We start from the raw sequence: 22,427 nt of genomic DNA, 5'->3' as shown, positions 1-22,427 counted from the left end.
TCTAACATGACGTAACGTAGCGTCCTGACGTAGGCAGTACGCATTGCAGGGCGGAATGTCATTTGTAAAGAGGCGTTTTAACGGAACATCTATACCGCGTGCATAAAAAATTTTTGTTTTATCATTCTCTACCGCGGTTATACATTTTTTGTCGTTATATTATGAGAGCCATCGATTCGCAATTTACATGTTCATTTTAAAAGTTATTCAAGCATTAATATTTTACCAACCGTTTCAATTTTAATTATAAATAGCGACGAAGGGATAAATAAACGCGAGACTACTTTCAGTCATTGTTATAACAGACTTTATTAAATACTAAGACTTATCGCTCGCGCTATATAGGCGATTTCTCGACTCCAATACAGCTGATTCGAAAAACGTTAACGTCAACAGCAGGCTCTTATTTATTTCTTCTTTTCGACACAAGTTCAGTGACTCATAAAACTGCCCTACCTCTCCCTCTGATGATAAGGATAAAACGTTCTTCAAGCCAATGTCTTCTTGTTGAAACAGAGATTGAACAACGTCATTCGACGAAACGATCTCGTTGCCGAAAAACAAATTAAATAGCTGAGCCGGCGCAAACGCCTTCATCATATAAAAATTTTCGAAAAAGTTACTGTTGGGCGATTCTGGAAAAATAAAATTGTTTATCGTTATGTTGGGAATTATAAGACTCGTAAATAAAATGCTTGTGAAAGTACCAGGAGAATGTTCCGATTGGTATTTTGTGGAAAGCGCCGTTAAAACTATCGAAATCAATTGTTGATGGCGTAATAGTACACGGTATATCGAGGTGTTGATCTTCGACAACGGTCTTGAACCGTCTTTTTCCATAACGTACGCATCGGCTATAGGAATTTCTCGAGCTATATTGACCCCCTGCAATAATTCGGAAAAAAAAAATTAAATAATCGTACGACGTTCAGCCAATTTTATTGATTTTTCTTGCGTTTACCATCTTAATTACTTCGGCGGGACTTGCATTTAAAGGCAAATCTGAGACGCTTTGGCAATCCCATTTTAATATGTTACAATGAGAGCCAGTTGATTCCAGTTGAGACCAGCTTACATAACTGGACCCTATACGAAGACCCACGGCCGTTTTAATGTTCTAAAAAGCGGTTATTTCGAAAATCAATTTTTACAATTTCTATTATTCTAAGAATATTTAGTTATTCTTCTAATGCTTACCTCTAAATCCTTGACTTTTATTGGTGGGGTAACTATACTCGCTTTCGTTTTCGTATTTTTAGGTGAACAAATAGCTGAACAGATGCTGTCCAGTTCAGATACCTTCAATGTATCAAGCACAATCAAATCATCAAGTGAGTCAGAAGTTTTCTTTGCTTTCTTAAAAGATTCAAAAATTTTGATATGATTTTCTGCTATAGCAAACCTATTGAATAATACAAAAAAAAAAATTACATAACTATTGGTAGTTTAATATATTTCGATATCACGTTTTATTTTACTAAACTTTTTCATTTCTTTGAGATTGCATTTGTTTAAGGTTTTCAAAACTAATGTCAATTGTTTATCTGAATACTTTGATTTAACATTGTTCCATTCTGTTAAATTTTCATTGTTTATGGTACTGCACAGCCTGGCAAATTTAGGTATTATTGAACTCTCAATAATCTGAAAGTCCAGTTGGAGTTATGATATATGTGTAAAAAATTAATAACTTTTTAATATATTTGTTTACAAACCTTGAATTTTTTCAAGTAAATTGCAGTCTTGACGCAATTTTGGCACAGCATCCTGTAATATAAATATGATATGTAGAATTCTTGTATCTAGGATTAATAAGCGTGCGTTCGCTTACTTGCAATGTTGCACAAAGTTGTCGAAGTACGTATAGTGTCCGGTTAAAAAGATCAGTTTATGACATAAAACTTTCGTTCAATCGATACTATTGAAAACTTAGAGCCTCTAGTACTGAAGCCATCGTCACAACTTTTGAAGTACTGAATCAACGTGCCGATATCTAGCAATAAGAATTTAAAGTACTGCTGCACAGAATATAACCTCAAATTCTCACATGGAAAAATAACAACATGCACAAGTATGCTCGACCTTCGTCAATAGTATGTGTGTAACATGTGCCTTGAGAAAAGAAAGTAAACGCCACCTGGTGACATTAAACAGTACTATCGCGATGAATAGGACTCGCGCGTCAGCAACGCGAGGTAAGTATCAGTATAGTGTAGCTCGACTCGGTCGGTATACCTCGAGTAATCACGTGGAATTATCGGCTGCTCTGGTCAAGAGCGCTAGACGCCTTTTAGTTTGTCTGCTAGATAGCGTGTCGAGGCTCCTTTCGGTCTTCGTAGTCCAATAACGCTTGCTATTAAATAAAACAAACAAACATGCTTCTTTGAGTTACGATACGTTGTATATGCTTGCATAATAGAATTTTAAAAACTTATATTAATATGCTTTGAAAACCATAATAACAATTTATTTACAATCTTAAGATATTTGATAAATAGTAAAATCATGCTTATCAGCAAAAAATCTCTGAAATGAATGCGAAAATGACGATCCATTTATATTCATTTTCGCAGCTTGCGTTCGAGGCACATCCAGCCTTCGTAAAAACTTATCAGACGGAACAATCGCGCAAGTTTTCTCCCGCCGACATAAAACACTCCGACAGCGGTGACGCGTCGAAAGTTCGATTCGGCCAAAAGATACATTTCCCGTGCAACAGCGGCAGCGGCGGCGGCAGCAGCAACAGCTTAGCGAATACACGCTATCCTCGAGGAAGTTTTATAAACTTTTAAGGACACATACCGTGTAGGTGCATGTACCTTGGCGCGTTTTACCTTCGGCTTGCTCTCGCTCGTTCTCGCAAGGTTACTTTAAATTGCAGCAAACCGCGCCACTGCACCTACGTATAGCGCGTGTATACCTGTATAAGTCGCTCGCGCTGAAAGAGAAATATAGCGTTATCTGGACACTCAAGCATGTAAATTTATGTTGAACATGTTGGCACAGCTTACCGATGCAAGGGTCCATCCTCCCAATCGCATAATTTCTATATACGCACTACCAGTTTTCAGGACCCCTCCTATGCTAATGGCATCGCTGCTGCTGCTGAGCTCGCCAATGATTTTTCAACCTCTAGAGCGCGCTCTGCTCTCTCTCTCTCTCTCGCTGCCGAGATTATGTATGCGGCAGCCTCCTTTTTTTCATACGTGCACTTCTCGCCATATTGTTCTTTACGCCCGCTCGGCAATCGGTGTCATCGGCTCGAATACACGCCGGAGAAATTCGTGTGCGTTAGTGTGTACATGAATGCGAAACGGGCTTTTATTTTCGCGCGCCGAGAAAACGTGCAGCCGAAGTTTACTGTTATCGTCGAATGTATATGATTTAAATACAGATACTGTATTCGTATAGCGCGCGAGTCGAACATCCTCGAATTTTGAATTCGAAAAGCTTCGTTTGTTTGCATTATTGAACAATGCAAATCGACTACTCTGTATTCGGGAATCGGCAAATTATTATTTCAATATATGTTCATCGCGAAATCGTTGGAAATTTTCTCTTCCAAGTATTATTACATAGACCGCGCGCGCCGGGCGAATATTAAAATTAATGAAAGCCGTACCTGTTATTAATTGCCTCTCGCGCAGCTTAACGCAATTATAATCAGCTTTTAATAATTCATTAACAAACAATGCGACACAAAAATTATTTTAATTAAAGCCTTCGGAATTACGTGACCTTATACGTCGCCGGATAGTGCGGAGAGCTGCGCGCACGCACGCGGCACGCATCCATCGAGAGTCGCATATATATATATATATATGTGCGCAGTTCTATTCAACGAGTCGTTGAGCTATGCCCTGCAAAGCGAGAGGGGCTCCATTTTTTAATGACATGCGCGCCGGGAGCCGCTAGTGCGAAATGGATGAATATTCAAACTTCCTGGTCTTTTTCCTTTTTTTCTTTCTTTTTTTTTTCTTTTTTAATAACGACGCCTTTCGAAATTATTACTGCATCGCTGCAGCACAGCGCGTGTACAGCGTGAAGTCGAGAGGGGAAGCAAAGGGATAAGGTGGGGGAGAGCAGCTGTAAGTACAGTTTCGTATTTAGTCCGGAAGTGCTGCAGCGCCGGCACCGAATGCATCGCTGTAAACGCGAAACGGTACTTTATTATCTGAAAATGTGCAATCTCCAGATCACGCGATCGTGTTTCGCTACAGATAAGAGCCCGCGGCCTGTGTATGTAATATCGACTCTGCGGCGGCGAAGAAGCTCCTCTCGATGCGATGCGATATCAATTTCACTTCCGCTGCATTGTGCGCGATTGTCCCTCTCACTCGGGATTGCAAGTGAAAATACTCCGCACGCGTGGACAGATGATTTCGAGGTCGCCTATGTAGCTGCGGTGTGGGTTATACGCGTGTATACAAAAGGGTGACGGTATTTTACTTTTCCGTTCCCACGATGAATTTATATTTCGAGCATGCATGTATGTACACGAGTTAATTATTTTTGAATAAATACGCGCGCTTTTTCCCGCCGAAAGTGAATGTATATCAAGTTAGGGTAATTGCCCGGTGTCGCGCGCGCTCGTAATTATCATAGACAACTTTTTGCGCGATCTATGAGCTTACTTTTAGTTTCGCTTGCGAGAGCCGCAATTATTTGTAATTGAATTCGGCGGCGCAAAAAAGCAGCGCGAATTGTTTTTATTCGATCGCGCGCGTATTGTTTCCTTTTATTTCTCTCCCTCTTGTGCTTCGGCGCTAAATTTCACGCCGCCGCAGAGCGTAATTACGGTTTAGCACAATCGACACAAAAGTATACGGCGACCCTCATTTGCGCGGCAAATCCATTAAGTTAGGGGTCATTAATTTTCGTATCGACAAAGCTCCTATCGGCCGAGATGATCTTGATGTTTGGTAATAACTCCCGCCGGAATTGCAAGTGTTTCCCAATTGTATTATACACCTGTATCTCACGCGTATACATTATAGGTAGGTGCGTGCAGCGTGTTTCACAAGCACTTTGAGCATTCATTTTTACCTCTGCTCGCGGCTTCAAATCATCATCGTTCGGAAGCTCGTCCTCGCTGCGCAATTGTTATGCAGATTCGGCGCTGATAATAAATCACCTATAGCCCCGTCGACCCACATTCGTTTGAACGGAGCGCGAATTCTTCGGGATCGCATGGCCGTGCGATTCCCGGTATTTATTTATGAACGCTAGTAAAATTACGAGCTCACGGGCGTAATTAAACGGGGTATTACCAGCCTGGCTAATAAGAAATTCATTTTTTACATTTAATAAGTTCCGAGTATTCCGCTTCATGCATTGTGAATTTTTGTAATTCTCCTTTAACGACCGCCCGCAGATAAGTTCCACCGGTAACAGACGTTATCAATACTTGCGCTCCTCTCTCTCTCTCTCTCTCTCGAGATATTATTTCATTCAATTAACTCTCCTACAGCGTGGAATCCCTCGCGATAGAATTTTTATGATCCGTAAAGCGGCGAGACTTCGCGCTAATTAACCCCTCGATTTTCCAATCTCCCCCCGAAACGCGAGTTCCGCGAAAGCTGCGCAAATGCGAGAAGCGCCAAAAATCCGGGAAGCGTCGTGGAACGCTACGCAAGAATAAATCGTGTATAGTATGCACGGGCTTCTCGGAACTCATCAAAGGAAGCACGTCCATCGGTCTTGCATGATGGCGCGGCGCTGTTGCATTTTAAAGTCGAAAACTCTCGATTCCGGTGCGCCGCCGCGAAATTTCGGCGGCGGCGAAACGGTACATTTAATTCGAGCGCGTATACAGTCCCTTGCAGCGGCGACTTCCGCTGGCAATTCAAGGGCCGGCCTCGTCGTGCGAGGCCGGATGTGAAAATTCACGAAATGCAGCTTCGGTCGCGGGCGACGGCCCACGAGTGTATGTACGAGCCTCCGTGCGCGGAAACGAGACCGGAGGAAGAGAGAGAGAGAGAGAGAGAGAGAGAGAGAGAGAGAGACGACGACGGTGCGGCTGTCACGCTGAGTAGCGATACGATACGCCGGGCATTTCGCATTCATTTTCACGCACTTTTTGTTCCCTCTCTCTCTCTCTCCCGTGATCAGATCCTGTTTCCTCGCTCGTCATTGCCGCCTGGCCAGCATCGCGTGCGCGAGGCCCCGCACCGGTTATTCGAAAAACTCGCTGCGCGTCGCGGAATTTTTAACAGGGGGCAAAAGTAGAAGGGTTAAACAGTGGGCGGGGACGAGAAACTTCGAACCACGCGTCTCGCGGCTTTTCTTTACACTATACAGCTGTCACGGGAGTAGCGGGCCATCGATCGTCGCTCGGACACAGGCTGCACCTTTGCTTCGCGTCTAATCGCCGCAATTGAGAGCTGCAATTTTAATAACAACCTCGAAACACAATTGCGCTGCAAAAGCCGGCCCAATTAAAAGTTGGAGAAGAGCAATTACCGCTAAAAAGTCGAAGCGTTGTCATCTTCATCCAATATTTACCATCCACACGCGCTGCTTTATCAAAATCGCTGCTGCTGTATCAAAGCCGTATTTGCTTGTTCTCCGCATTCCTCGCGGTCTCGCGAATAATTTACGCGCCGCATTAAGCACACACGTCGTGGAATTATCTCCCCGGCGAAGTTCCTTCGGAATTACATCACACTTGCGCCTGTATCGCGCGCGCAAGTCCAGAGCACACACGCACTTGCCGATAAGTATCTGAAATGAGGAGAAAAGAGAAGAGCGGCCGAGATTGCCGCGCGCGCGGCATAATTATGTCCCCTTATCAAATTTCCGCGCTCTCGCCTCGCGAACGGTGTCAGGCAGCTGCGCGAAAGGTGTCCCCGCGAGCGAGCTCGCGTTACTCCTCGGGATGTTTGTATAATAAGTACACACACGCGAGTCTTATCTCCGCGCATCGTCGCGACCTATATTTACGGCCGTATCGCACGCGGCTGATTCACACCGATCGGAATTTGACGCGCGCGAAAATACCACTAAAATAGCTGCACCGCCGCTGACTCAGCCGCGCGCGCATATTATGTATATCGCTGCCGTGCACATGCGTTCCAGCGTTAACCTGGAGAACAAACGGCCGGTGTGTATACAACTGTACACTCGGAGTAAAGGCGTAAGCGAGGGAGTCAAATGGGATGCGCCGAATCGACTCGCTTGGCCGAGCAGCTTTAACGAATCGCGCGCCTACGATTGCGCCGTACGGGTAGGTGCGAATTAATTAACGCTCTTTTTGCGCACTTAGCACGTGCTTCTGCTGCCGCCGCCGCTGCCGGATATTTTTTGCACCTCTTAAATCATCCTGTCATATTTAACGATTCTTTTTTCCCGGCAAAAACAAAGCGCTCATTAAGGGGCAGCTCGCGCGAATCATTTATGGTGTGTGCATGAATTCGATCGTGCACGCACTGTATGTAATGACTCGGTTATGAAACCGATGCGCGAAAGAGCCGGCTTTAGGGGTGATCAATTATACGCTCGTCAAACGCGCATCCGCATGTATAATGAATAATTTACGAAGGACACGGGCCTCGGAAGATCTATAGTCATCGGGCTCTCTTCTTAGTCACTCCGCGCGGAATATGCGGCGCGGCTCTCTCGGCAAATTTCTGCGCCGCCGAGGCTTGATTAATGTTCGAAAGGTCAAGGCGGGAAAGCCATTTGAATAATACGACCTAATGAGAGCGGCCCTGCGTATTACGACGGCTCCTCGAATTATGGAGCGTCACTCATGGACATTCATCTCGGGGGTGCGGGCACGTGTAAAAAAACTCGGGCTCCTATGCAAATCAGCATCGCACCCGGACTTTTATTGCCGGCTTAACGAAAGCTCCTCGCTCGATGATCGTATTAATCACGAGAACAATAAAGTGGGTTGATTAGATTTCGGTGAATAGAGCTATTCTGCTCCTGTAATTAATGACAAAATAATCGTTATTAGGAGAAATTCCTCGGATTCCTAAAGCCGAAAATTCATAAATTGGTCAAGCATCCAAAATTCAAGCGCGCTCGCTCGTAAATCCCGTGGAAAGCGTATACGGCTTATGTAATGGCGAGCATTAACAATCATCGCGCGCGCGAGCTCGGTCGAAAATATTGCCGGCGTATAGCCCTCGCTCTCGTCGCGTTGTATGCGTAGACCTGCGCCGAGAGCGCTTCGTAGGACAGTCACGTAGGGCAGAAGGGCGCCATTCGAAGGCCTCCGGGGATGTACCGCAAAGATTTTCAAACTGGAGAGAGAGAGAGAGAGAGAGAGAGAGAGAGAGAGAGAGAGAGAGAGAGAGAGAGAGTGAGAGAGAAAGGGACTATGCTCTTATTTATGTACGGAGATGTATAAAGCTGGAAACTTCGTTCTCGCAGCATCGATTTGCATTTTGAGAGCGTATACCCCGCTCTCTGGAATTGCCCTCGGCTTCGTAGATGAATCCCATATTTTTCGAGCTGATCGCGAATATCGAGCGACCTGTATTACGTCGCTTGTTATAAACCCATCCTACGTGGTTATAGCCGTTATGATAACGTCCGCTGCAACTAGCAAGAAGACCAACAGCAGAATCAGGGCTAACTATACCAATACAGCCGAGCTTGAGGTGCGGGTGCACGAGCCTCAAGGTGATTTCGCTCTCGGGGAGTGAAAAATGATCCCGTGCGTATTACAGTGTGCTGCGGAGAGCGCGCGTGAAAAATGATCGCAGACGAACCCGAAGCTCCGGTGCGCGCAGCAAGGCGGAGTCGCGCCCGGTTATTTTCCCGTCGAACGCTCGCAACGAGCGAAACGGCCTAATGGAACGAGCACAGCGTTCGCTGCAGAAGACGCTTACGGAATTCGGCAGCGAGAGTCAAAACAAATCATAAACAACGCAGGCGCTGCATTCCCACGAGGCAACTTGCAATAATCGAAAAATCCCCTCGTTAAAATTCATCGGCCGTGTCTCGCTCGTATACAGCTGGCGAAATGACAATATACTCGTGATCGTCAGCACGGTCGCTGAAAAAATAACGTTCAATTACGACTCACTTGATATTCACCGACACCCTGCGCGCGCGCGCGCGCGCGCGGCAGTCCCTCCCCCGAATTCTGCGAACGCGTCGATATGCGACGAAGAAGGATTTAAAGCCGGAATGCAAATTTCACAGCCACCCACGTCTCTACACACGTTTAAGCGCCATCCCGAGCTGCGGAGAAGCGGCTCTCATATGTGCACAGGACGAGGTGTAGACTGCGGCACACGTATGGCGAAGGCAGAGAGCGAGAGAGATATCCCCCGGTATTATCTCTCTTTGGAGAGCTTCGTTAGAATGCCTCATGGCGGCACGGCGACGCTTGCCGCGACTATAAGCGAGAGCTACGTGATCGTCGCGACTGCTGCTGCTGTTGCTGCTGCATCACATGCATATGCCCGACGCGACGCAGCTCTGGCTCCTCCAAACACACACACACACACACACACACATATACACGTACACGTGCGCAGGCGGCTTATGGTATAAGAGAGAGAGAGAGAGAGAGAGAGCGAAGGCTTCATCGTGATGGAGGCGGCTGTATGCTCGCACGTCGCAACGAGAGCTCTCCGAGTAGGTCCGGATAATTGGCCTTTTGTTTTCGATTGCTAGCGCCAGATAGGACTTTCTTCGAAATAATACGCGGCCTGTGTGTGTGTGTGTGTGTGTTGAAGGGCATGCGACTCGCTTTAATTATACTCCACAGTCAGAGGTGATGCTGCGCGCGACGAAATTTTTCCTCGTCGGTGATCGATGAGCGCGCGAAGGCATGCGCGTAATGCGCGTCTATACGAGGAAAACGGACGCATTACGTGCCCCTATGCGATATCGCGTCCCAGCCCCCCCGAACTCGCACCCCGCATGTTTGTTTAAAGAGGTCGTTTTAAATGTTGGAGCGCACTTTTTACGAGCACTAAATATTTAGCCCTTTCGTGTACGCGCTATACAGTTAGGGGAGGTAAAAATGACCGTACGCCGCGAGCGCATTCGGCCATAAAGCGACGCGCTACTGGAACGCGCTGACCTCGAATTTACGAGTGTGTTATACACACGTATGTGTGGTTGGACCACACCGGCGCCGGGGCAGCTCTTCCTATGAATCTTTAACTTTATGGCTTTCGGGAAGCGGAAACTTCCCGACCCTACACCTGTCGCATATTCGAGGGATCGGCGCATGATCAGCGGAGATGATGTTGATGATGATTTTAGCCGCTGAGCGGGTAATGACGATCGGGGCGAATTTGCGATTGTAATACATACGCGGCGTAATGCAGTCGATCGCTGAATCCCAAACGGTCGCACGCGCGCGCGCACACTCTAGCTGAATTTCATTACTGCAATTCAGTGTCGTTTCTTCAAATGCAGGATGAGAAACTCTCGGCGCACACGGGAGAGCCGGCGCGGGCCATTAGTATGGCGAGTGCGAGCCGTATCCCTTTCTCGTTCCTTTTTCCTTTTTATAAGCCCGTGCAGCGTACCTGTTTATTTCATTTTACAGAGGCGTCGTGCGCCTTCTGTGTATCCTTACGCAACGACGTGTCCTCTCCTCGGCAACGGCCGGTGCGGGTCGGCATTCTGATGATCCGCGAGAGAGAGAAATATTCGATTCCGATACGCCGCGCCGTTATATGCACCCGCTTTTAATCGGCTGCCATTTCAATGGCTCAGCTCGAGCGATTGTTCGACGACGGGCCTATTGAATCGCTATGGGAAAGTATTAGGTGCCGCGCGCGACGCGGTGATTTGTATAAGAATGCGCGGCGAGGAGGATAAGAGCCGGGAAACGAGGTGTTTATATAATTTCTCTTAATGAGCCGTTGTGTCGCATGATTCAGCTCTGTGGATAATTTTATTCGACCGATTTGCCGCGAGCGTGACGTATAAAAAGCCTCTTCCGAGGAATTTTCCACGATTCTGTTTTGACGCCTCGTCGCCGCCGGAATTGTAAAAAAACAGAGAGGATATCGTGTATACTTGTATAGCGAGGAGGGAAAGCTTCGCCGCCCGCTATTGAACTCTGCACACAAAGGGCGTCTTGCCAAAAAGACGGGGCGGCCACAGGTGCAAAGAGTGCGTCTACAGGATCGAGCGGAGAAGACGATGTTGTGCTAGCCGTGTATCGCTTTCTTCGGAGAGTATTTTTCTAGGAGCTCGCGCGGCCTGGAAGATCGAAAAGAGGCGATTATACACCTCTTGGGCTCTTGGAAAACACAGACGGAGGGTAAATAGAGACGGAGGAGCGCATCGCTGCGTTGATCGAGTGAAAATATTTTTCGCGTTCCATCGTGTGAGATACTTGTGAGTACTCTTTTATGTAATCACAGTTACTGGAAGTCGCGATGCAAATGCCTGCGAGTTTCTCAACGACGTGTGAAACTATTAGCCTTTCAATAATGCCGATAAGAGGCGACAACCGCGTTGACATTCAAAAGCGCTAATTATTCGGGCGTTGAAATTCAGCCGAAAGCTCTTCATGTTTATGCGCGCGCGAGAAAAGTTCCTAGCGCGCGTGTCAAGGATATCACGGGGTCGATTATCCAAGTCGCTTGAATCTCCGAGCTGCAACGTATAATTAAGAAACTTATGTCACGCCATGTATGTGTAACATTCCGATCGATCACGCGTCATTGATTTACGATCGATTTTAATTAGGCCTGTTTGTATGACCCTGCGTGTGCGTATAGTCTATACTCTCATTGTATTACTCCCGCGATTGCGAATCTTCGGGCAAGCTCGGCAGTTCCGCAAAGAAAGCCGGCCGCAGCCCTATAAATTATGCAAAACGAGCAGTTATAGCAAGAGCGCGCGCGACACTCGGACTCGAAGATATCGTCTCTTTCTGTGTATACGTGCGTTCGCCTACACTGTACGCACATCGGGCAAAGACTACTGCGCGCGATCTATAATGTTTGCTCGGAAAGTTCGATGCCAGTGGCGCGGCATGCATAATGTATGGCGCTTAGTTTACATATTAATCTGACATGTTTATGGTGTCGCGCGCGGCTCGCTCCGTAAAAATGCGTGCCTTGAATTTCGGGACGTATATAGTGTAGAGGGTCATCAGCCAGCGCAGCAGCAGCAGCAGCAGCAGCCGCGGTGACTCGCGCCGTTTTTAATTGGCCCGTGTAACGGTTCATCGATTACGGAGGAAAAGAAGCGCCGACCCTTGTGGTTTTGGAATCGCGTGCAAAGTGTATAAGCGGAAGCTATGCCATCCCTAAATCGAGCAGAAGCTGGCCTAGAATGATTAACGACGGCAGGAAGCCCCGTTTTCGTATAATAAACAACGTGACTCATATTTTCCTATTACATCGACCTTACACGAGCGCAGAAGAAAGTGTCCGGAGCAGCTGACGCTGGGAGGCGATTATTCACCGGTTTCCACATCAAAGCTGCGCGCATACCTGCGGAGTCCGGAAACGCCGAAATATCTCAAAGCTCGCAACTACGTCTCGCGAATCGACCGCAGGTATGCCTGACCCCGACTACTACTACTAGTGCTGCGCGCGCGAGTCTTTGACTGACTCATCCAGCAAGTGAGTCACAACGCAACGAAACACACGTGAAGGAGCCGCTTTTCTCTCTATAATACACTGTTGCACGTGCGCGCGCGCGGACGAATTCTAGCGGCTATAGACCGATGACTAATTTCGCGATGTAATATAGCGGCGCTATCGACCTTTTAAAGTTTTCAGCATAACACATACGCTCGGACTTTCGCAGTGCGGGAATTAATTCATTAATGCTAGAAGCACGAGCGAGAAGTATAGATCCGCGAGAGCGTGCACTTAAATCTCGGGCTCCACAGTAAACTCGCGAGTATTTGCGGGCGGTCTGTTCTTATTTCAAAATTACCCTCATCGTTACTCTTCTCGCGAATAAGTGCGCATGCATACGCGCGAGCGGCTTTATCTTCACACTCTTGCAACGCGCATTCGTGACAGATCGAAATTACGATAAAACGAAAGCGCCGCTTTTTTCGTCCGCGCGAGGTCAGCGCGGCAGCTCTCCGTTATCGAGCTTTAAAGCGCCGCCGCGGTACACATAAACTGATTAGTTTGCCTGGTGTTTAGCGTCGCGATCGTAAAGCTCAGATGTAGGCGATAAAGATACATGGCTTTTTCTCTCTCTTTCCTCCTCGGAATGCCCGCACACAGCATGTGTTGCTCGCTTCTTCATCGTCCTCATCTTTACAACTCACGCATCCCAGTTTCGGTCTCTGTTTTGTTTCGTGTGTGTGTGTGTGTGTGTGTGTCGGGGATCGGGGCACCCGCACTGACGTATCAGCTTGCGCTGGCTCGCTGCGTTTCTGCATCGGTCTCAAGTGCATCTTCTCCAAACCGCAGCGTAACGCGAGATGAGATATATACGGGCGCCGCCGCCGTCGCCTCGGCAGCGTGAGCACTGCAGGCCGCAGTTATTTCAGAGGATTACAATACACCGATGCGTATGGCTGGATTTGAAAGGCCGCACATAGTGGTTATTCGAGCTTTGCATCGACTGGAATTTTCCGATGATTTTTAAACCTGGAAACTCGCCTACGCGCACGCGCGCGTAAAAAAGGCGGAAACGGGTATACCGGAGAAAAGAGCGGCGGTAAATTAGCATACTCGGCGCTTTAATTATCGGCCGATGTTTAGGGCCGCAGTGTGAGCACGTACGCCACGGCGACGCGACCCTCCTGTGTCCATCGTCACCATTGACTGCTCGTCCCCGGGATGTGACGTCACCGCGACGAGGTGGCCGCGTGCGCGAGTTATTTTTTTCCTCTCTCACGGACGTACACGCGAAGAGATACATACGGCTTGTTTCGCGCGCGTTGCCTCTGAAAACACGACGGCGCTAATAAAACCTCTGCTGCGGCGATTACGGGATGCTTTGCTTATCTTCGCGAGATGGACCTATTTCGGGCGCCCGTTGGCCTGGATTTTCGCGGGAGAAAGAATATGCGGGAATCGACGAGAGTTACGATCGAGGCGTGTGTTATATCGTAAATTCGGAATTTTCGCTGCAGGAAAAACTCAACCGCTTATTTAGCGTGCGCCAGGAAATGACGACGCAAAACATCTTACTTTGGATAACCGCGCGTAAACTCGGAAAATTTCAGAGAATCCAAGTTAAACATTTTCCGATGCAGCTCGAGCGGGGAATCAATTTCGAGATGTCTCTCTCTCTCTCTCTCTCTCTCTCTCTTGCGCCGCGGCGTGTACGCTCGTAAACTAGAGAATTTATTGAACGATAATAAAAAAGCACGCGGCGGCGCAGGGCTCAAGGGAGCCGAAGACGCAGTAAAAGCAGCCGAACGATAAGCGGCGACGGCGGCGTCTGACGTTTTCCAGCGGTTATATTTGCGTCAAAGGTCCACCGACGTTTTATCGCGTAAACAGAGACGTATAGTACACAGAGTCGCTTCTCTGCTGCAGTCGAGCAATTCATTCTCCGCTCGTGTATGGCATCGCAGGTGGAACTTATCGTTTGGTCTCGAGTTGGACGACCGATTTCTGACAATGTCTCGCGAGCGAATTTCAGACCCGTGTGTGTGTGTGCGTGCGTAAGCATAGCTGTCAAAGGCGGAAGATCGATAACTTCTGCCGCTGCTGCTTTTCTCGTGTAAGCCGCGCGTTTAGTCAACTTTCCGAGAAAAGGCTCTCGGCTGCAGGTGCTTTTTTCGTTTTGCAATATCCGGGATATTGAAATACGCTAAATTCAAGAGCCCGCAGAAGCGCTGACCATCAATTTTATATCCGTCGCTTGTATTTTCTCGAAATTTCTTAAAAATACAACGCGCCATGTATAAGCGAGCGATTCGCGAGACAAAGAATCGCTGTCGCAGACAGTTGCCGAACGAGAGAGCTCTAAATTTTTACGACGTCGATCTATCATTACCGCGTCTCTTCATGAGAATGTCGGGTAAATTTAGACTTTTCCTCTGCGCCTGATCTCGGTAAGGAGTTATCGCTCGCAGTCGAAAAGGGTGAATATCATTATATCAGTCGAGCTGCAGAGCGTCTTTGTCAGGAGCTGTTGAACAAAGAAAAATTCTGGAGAAATTTTATCGCGCAACAATTAAGGGCTCGGCCCGGGTGTCCAGATTATCATATTAAGCGCAGCCATTAGACGCAGGGCGCGAACAATAGCGATAAATAATGACTATCGCGAGGAAAAGCTCCATTAAAACTCCAGCTGCAATTAGAGGCGGCTCGGAACGCACTTTGCGATGAACATTGTGCACGACGAAAAGCACTAGCCGACAACCGCAAAAGCGCGCTTCAATATTGACGAGCGAGCTTCGAGCGCGAGAGAGCCGGGCAATATTTATTTAATATCGTAAATAATTCACGGCAGCCGCGCCCCGATTTAGCCGATATAGATTTCACGCGGTCGGCCAATTACTTGGAAGGCGGGTATACGTATGGAAAAATTAGCCGTAAATCGCTGGGCCGCGTTAATTCCCAAAGCGATGCGTATCAATAATACATAGAGACTCGCGCCGCTCTTGGGGGCGGGAGGGGGGGGGGGGAATAAATGTTAAATGAAGCCATAGATCAGCGTGAAAGGAGCTTAATCAGTTTCGTCAAAGTGCATAGCTTGGCCGTATTTTTACTCGCTGCGGAAGTGTTAAATTCGAAGGGTGGACCGGCCGCAGCTTTTCTCAAGGCGCTAAGCCGCCGCCGCCACCCTCGGAAAAGGTTATATACGGCCTATAACTCTTCGCGTAATTTAGGGAAGATCGCGACTGGGGCCATTAATTTTCCAGGCCGCGCGAGCTGGCTGCGCACGAATCTATCTATACGCGTGCGCATTTCCTCCTGGCTTCGATTAATCGGCCCCCGCGCTAGCGATTGACGTTTTATTGCGCGCGCGAGCCTAAGCTGACCCATTCGACCCTGGGATTAATGAAAGCTCTCAACTCGGAAATATACTGCCGCTTTTTTCGTTCCGTTTTTGATTTTCTCGCTTCGTTAATGAAATATGCAGCATAAATATTGATCGGGCGCTAGCCGATGTGTAAAGAGGCTAATCAACGTACGAGGTTTGTTAGAGAAAATTATCGCAATTAAAAGTACGGTTGCGCTGCAGCTGATGTTTAAATAATTCGCGAGAGGTGCATGTATAGTGTATGCGATGCACGCCCACTCGGCAGACGCGGGGTGATGTGCAACGCATTTTCCTCGTATATCCTCGCGATCGACGTTCGACAGTTGAAAAATTTTGAAACGCGAGATAAAACCGCGGGATATAGTTATAAGCGAATACACTCGTCGACCGCGCTCGCCGAGCACAATACAATAATTTATTTATCGAAATACATCGCCGATGGAATCGACAACTCGAGAGCGCTGCACCTGCATACAATTATAATTTTCCGTCGCATAACGCGGGGCGATATGAAAAGACTACGTCGTAACGATCATTCATTCACGGGGGAAAACAAAGGACCCCAGCCCACGTATCCGTAGACGGCTTAATGACCTGCACAGGTTAGAGCAAACTACGCGCTCGGCGAGGCGTCTCTCCTGGGTTACATAATTAACAGTTTAACGCGCGGCCTTATCCGCAGCTCGCCGGATCAAACCCTCGTTGTAATTCGCCGACCGGCTGGAAAGCCGTACAGCCAAGTTTACGCTGAATTACTCCCGCTGCAGTCCTTCAATTTCCGTACTTGTATTTTACGGAAAATTGCAAACTGATGTGATTTAGCTCGGGAGATTGCCTCTCGGCGGGTCCTTATTATTATTATTATTCCCGCGCGGCACAGCGATGTACGACGAGAGTTTTTAACCAAACATTCGACTCTATCGAGCGGCTATCGATCCGTCACCTACGAAAACCGCAAAAAAACGAGTGGGCGCGTCCCCCAAACCATAAAACCGTGCGAGGGTGGAAACGGGGTCAAAATAGGTAAAACGCGCGAGCGCGCGCGATGAGCCGTGGCTCTAATCCACGCTAAAAATTCTCGAGCGAATTAAACTCGGGGCAGGTGCGACTGCGATCGGGCGCGCACCTGCCCGGCCACGCGCGCGATTCTGGTTAATAATCCAGGGCCGCCGGAAGTTTTTTCGCTCTCCGATCGCGCGTGCCGGCGAGCGTTTGGGCAAATTTCACTCGCGGCTCTCTCATGAAATTTTCATGAGCGAAGACAAGTCGCTTCCAGCTGCTCGCGCCGCGCGGCGAGTCTTCCGAAGTTTGCGTTTCAATTTGTCCGCTTGTTTTCCAATTGCCACATGGCGAGAGGCTTTGGAGCGTAATCCAGCGCGAGTTCGATGGCCGTCGCGCCGCGCTGAGGTATTAGGATGAAGAGCGCAGTAGCGCTAAAAAGCGGTAGCTCTCTACGGCTCGGAGATTGTGTGTACACACGTATACAGATACCGATGCAGGCGGCGGGAGTGGAGAGATTATGGCGCGAGTGGAGTGCTGTACGCGCGGCTTTGCGGGATTTAGCGTCGATAATGTGACGAGATAGCCGCCGTCTCCGGGAACTTAAACCCGCAGCCGATATGAATTATTTATGCGCGGGACTAGGCTCGACAGAGAGAGAGAGCGAGAGAGAGAGAGAGAGAGAGAGAGAGAGAGAGAGAGAGAGAGAGAGAGAGAGAGAGAGAGTATGAATAAAAATCAATTAAAAATATCCCCACGCCATAGTGTTATATGGCGAGTTGTTGTGTACGCATAAGGAAGGGGGGAATTATAGCTCGAGAGAGAATAGCGCGGAATTTTTCCGCCGAACTCGGGGATCATAAAGTACACGAAACGACTGTCCGCACTTTCACTCCTTACGCGAGGCGCCGCGAGTGTAATATTATCCCGGCGTTTCTGAATTTTCCAAACACCTGCGCAGCTCGTCCGTGCGCGTGTAATATCGTATGGGTGACAGGCGCGCGAAATTTCTTCATCGCACACTTGGCACATCTTCCTCTCCGATTAAGGGCGGTTACTTTTAACGCGAATTATGCAGATCGTTATTGCCGTCGCTGAAATAATTTATCGCCAACGATATATTAGCAACAGCGACCGCATCAGCTGTTGTACAGGCCGCGTGAGAACTACACCCGACATAGTCGAGCTCCATTAAGATATCCCATTTCAATTTGGCAAACGAGCGGTCCTTTATCCCGGCGGATCATAAAAGCTGCGCGCACAGCCGAATGGTCGCCGTGGACAAATTACTTCAAAGGGGCCGGCTCGAGAAGCCGGCGCACCTGAAATTCGCTAGACTAATCCAACTAATGGCGCGTTTACACGGTACCTGCTGCAGCGCCGGTCGCCCAAGCGACACCTTGCACCGGCGAGGCCGGCAGATGTGTACAATGCGACGGAGCCAGGCTAATTCCGAAACCGCATCATCGACAGGTTGAAAATGACGGCTTATGACAATCCGGACGCGGCGCACAATGTCGGCTTTATATTGTCCGCGCGGGGGTGTACCCGCTTCTCTCTATTAATGGTCGTAATCCGTTCCTGTATATGCGTGTGTGAAGAAAAACGCCGATTACGATTGTTGTACGCGGCAGTGGAAAAGAGTACAAACGGCAGGTGCGTACGTACGAACGGCCTATGGAGAAAATTCATCGCGGCAGAGAGCTCTAATTCCCGCAATAAAGAGCGAGCTCTGGCGCACGCACGGCTCGCCGCACTTTCGCTTATCGCGCGCGCGGCGGAGAGCAGTAAAGAGGGCTTACTAGGCTTCTAATAAACTTCTTTGAAAGCTCTCTCGCGGGCTGCGCTTAATCGATTTTGCTATTACATCACGGGGGCCTAGTTGAAATTTATTAGGATAATCGCAGGTTTAGCCTGGCGAGATTGTAGGCCAGCACGCGTGTATACTTTTTTCCCTCTCTCTCTCTCTCTCTCTCTATAGCTCGGCGCGGCGCGGCCGGGATACGCGGAGAAGAAGCATCTGGCGCGGTATTTCCTTCGTTTTTTCGTGCGCGCGCGCCGGTTCGATTAAATAATCTCAGGTATTAGCGCCTCTCGCTTCACCAAAGTTGGAGACGATGAGTCATGTGCGCGGCTCACGATGGCTCACGCATTCGAATGTGTATCTACGCCCGCCGCTTCGAGTTCTTTCGGTTCCCTCAATAGCCTTCCTCGTATCGGAGAGGAAGCAAAACCGATAATTACGCCTTCTGCCGTTTCGTTTAATATCTTTTCGGGCCTCTCGAGTTTTTCGAATTGTCAATGCGAGAGCGAAAAAACTCAATTAATCCGGTGCACGTTCACGCCGTGTGAGTCCTATCTGTACTCGACAGATGCCGACGTCTTTTCAGCTCGCTCAACGGCTCTCGTCGCGCGCTTTTCTTCGACGCCTGGCAGAGTAATAAAAAAAAGAAGGCGCGAGCCGCGTCAAAAGAAATCCTATACTTTCTCGCGCGATTATTCGACGCGTATACGCGTACTCGAATTCTCTAGAGAGAGGCTTTTTCGGCCGACATCTGCGCCGATAGCGTCGCTGCGTTGACGAATAAGGGATGTGTGTATTTTTCCGCTTCTAGCAGGAGGTGTTGTCATTTTCCAAGCGCGCGCGGCTACTTTTTTCCTGAGAGGGAGATTAAATCAGGGGGAGGTGACGCGCGCGTGCGATGGGCTGTCGAGATCGCTTTCGCTCGGGTTCCAAGAGCTGTGGAATTATTATATATAATACACACGGATTGGGCAAGAGAGGCAGAGCGTTAGCGCGCGTTATTAGCAGTGAGATATATCGCATTGTGTACTGTAAAGGCATTATTATTGGCGCTTTCGCTCCATTCAAGGCGAAATCAGCGCGTTTGAAACTCGCGCATAACGACTCGGTTCATTTCCATAAAGCGAATACATTATATAGTCGATCTATATATCCACGCACGAGCGCACAAAATACTGTCCCTTCTCTTTTTCGGCGGGCTCGCGCGCGTAAATCATACGCGTCTATTGGTTATTAGTCGTCAGATGGTCAGGGGTATTTCTTGCGCGCGCGCACACGCACACACGAACACGCGGGTTTTTGCTCGCTTGTGCAGCCGGACGATTTTGAGAGTCTGTAATTTGCGTTACGAAATAATTACGGCTTTAATTCGCGAACGAGCACGTTTGGGGCCCGATGCAGAAGTATGATTACCGCGAGAATTATGTATTCCTGCGTTTTTTTTTCGACGGCGAGCATTCGAAAGCCACGGAATAGTAGAAATTTCGGTGCGGAGGTAGCAGCAGTAGCCTACTTATGAGCGAATAAAAAGTGCCCGTGCGCCACCTATCGCCGATGAGTCCAAAACTGGACTCTCTTCTTCTTGAAGTTAACGTATACTCTACAGAGAAGCCGCCGAAAATAGCATGTGCAACGCGAGGCCCTTTGAGAAATTCCCCATTTTTTCCTTCCGTCTTCCTCTCCCTCGTTCGAGAAAAGCCCGAGAGCGGAGGGAAAAAGAGTGTGTGTACGCGCGTAAATCTAGCGAGATTCCCGTCGCCGTCGCCGCCGCGCGATATCTGTGTCGCATGTGTGTGTCTTGTGGCTCTCCGAAAACAGAGTCTCTAAATAAGCCGCGGCTTTACTTTTACGGCCCCGGCAGCCGAGGAAAGAGTTTTCATTTTCCGACTAGGGGGAATTACGCGCTGTTCCGGCAGTGATAAATTCGATTCTCGATTGGAGCAGGCCCTGTTGCGTACGAGTTTTCCTTGGGGGGGAGAGCTGCTGCGCGCGACTACATATAAATCGTCGTCGGGGAAAATGTGAAGCAAAGCGAGCCGAGATTTATTTGCTGTTTTATCCTCTGTCTCTCGTTGTAATTTTTGGCTGGTTAAGTCAACGTCCCTCTCTCTCTCTCTCTCTCTCTCTCTAAACTCTGTTCCAAAATTTATCGTCTTTCCCTCGGCATCGCGCTGCATCGACGGCTTTATTGTGTGTCGCGAGTAGAGACTGCGTTTGCGGCCACTTTCACCACTTAGACGCGCATAATACACACACACACACACACATCGGCGATCAAAAATGCCCGCTGCACTATCCGCTGGTGATTTATAACGTTTCGCACTGTAGGTGGGCCTTGCATGCATCGCGCAGGGCTAGAGGCGAAAATTCGGCTGACTCGTTTCCTCAATCCATTTATCACGCGTTCGACTTATCGGGCACACGAAAATATTTATACGACTATCCCTGATTAATTATAATCGCCGCTGTTGCGCCCCTCCGCACAAAGGCTCTCGATGAGCGCGTCACCAGTCCATTTGCGGCCTGCAATGATACAGACGTCAAAACGTCGTTTGTCGCAGCTGCGAAAAAAAAGAGGCGACGACTCTTGAAAGGAATATGAAAGCTCACGAAATTAATGCGGATTTCATAGAGGCCTGCATCTCGGCTCCATATTTCCCATGGCCCATTGTGCTGCAGCTTCCCCCCTCGACGGAAAAGCTTTAATTATACACGCTCGCCGCCGAGATTTTGGAAAATTCACGAAACGTATCTATCATCTGGATCTCCCAAGAGGCCCATTCAGTCGCTTATACTCGCTCGCTAGCGCAGGAAATCTCCGATTTTTCCGTCTTGCTGGCGATCCAAGAGCTCTATACAGCGCAGTGTGTACACCTACTTTGAATTCAGCGCGGAACTCGCTCTCTACCTGTCACCTTTTCAATGCGGCCCTCCGCCGCATAGACCCCGAAAAATCTTCCACGTCTACCTGCTTTCGAAAAAGCGACGTGACAGAGGTGTATCGTTGATTTTCGTCTCGGAGCCAGCCTCTCCTCTCTCTCTCTCTCTCTCTCTCTCTCTCTCTCTCTCTCTCTCTCTCTCTCTCTCTCTCTCTCTCTCTTTGCACTGTGTGCAGCCCCGTGTAAGGAGGGCTTTTTGTGCGAGAACTCGATCGCCTCGAGCTTGTATTTCGTCATTCGATCCGCCGTCCTCTTGACGCTGCACGCATAGAGGAGGGACGTTTTTTTGCGCCGGAAAAAAGGAACGGAAAAATGTGCGCGCGAGAGGCTCGGACGATTAGGCGGGAATAATACGACTAATTTTCGACGATCTTTCGAGAGGAAAAGAGCTGCTCGAGCCGAAAGGCTTTTTGTGCATCTGATCGGACTGACGAATCTCCCGATCTCAGGGTCGGATTTGTCAGCGGCGGCCCACCTCCGCACACACGCAGCATCGAATTGATTAGCGTTTCCCGTATCGCAGATGCGTTTAGGCGCTTGAGAGAGTAATTACACTCGAGCTCTCGAGCGCAGATATGATCGCGTATATAAGAAATTCTAATGATACGGCCATTATACACATACGGCACGGCCTAACCCTGTAATCTCGTCTCTCTCTCTCTCTCTCTCTCACACACACACACACACACTCTCTCTCGCAGGATACGCGCGTTGCGCTGCTTTATTTTCAGCTCTCGTGTATATCGGAGCCGCGCGAGCGCAGGTAGCCAAGGGGCCGAGTCTGT

The 22,427-nt window shown here is 48.6% G+C and overlaps 1 protein-coding gene across 4 annotated transcripts in view; it reads right to left on the bottom strand.

Annotated features, from left to right (window-relative positions):
• Positions 1-290: 290 nt before the first annotated feature.
• The window catches only part of LOC100680401, a 221,883-nt gene continuing 199,746 nt past the window's right edge, over positions 291-22,427 (bottom strand). For all 4 annotated transcript variants that reach the window (XM_032599896.1, XM_032599897.1, XM_008213378.2 and 1 more), the window contains 7 exons: positions 1,832-2,353; positions 1,716-1,767; positions 1,484-1,644; positions 1,198-1,402; positions 962-1,117; positions 708-885; positions 291-635 (listed from right to left, as the gene is read on the bottom strand). In XM_032599896.1, the coding sequence (XP_032455787.1) occupies positions 319-635; positions 708-885; positions 962-1,117; positions 1,198-1,402; positions 1,484-1,644; positions 1,716-1,766 (1,068 nt within the window). In that variant the 5' untranslated portion in view covers position 1,767; positions 1,832-2,353 and the 3' untranslated portion in view covers positions 291-318. The remainder of the gene's footprint in view (positions 636-707; positions 886-961; positions 1,118-1,197; positions 1,403-1,483; positions 1,645-1,715; positions 1,768-1,831; positions 2,354-22,427) is intronic.

Source organism: Nasonia vitripennis, chromosome 4, assembly GCF_009193385.2.
Source record: "Nasonia vitripennis strain AsymCx chromosome 4, Nvit_psr_1.1, whole genome shotgun sequence".
Lineage (NCBI taxonomy): Eukaryota > Metazoa > Arthropoda > Insecta > Hymenoptera > Pteromalidae > Nasonia > Nasonia vitripennis.
Note: the sequence above shows the minus strand (reverse complement) of the source record. Positions and strands in the feature narration are given on the sequence as shown.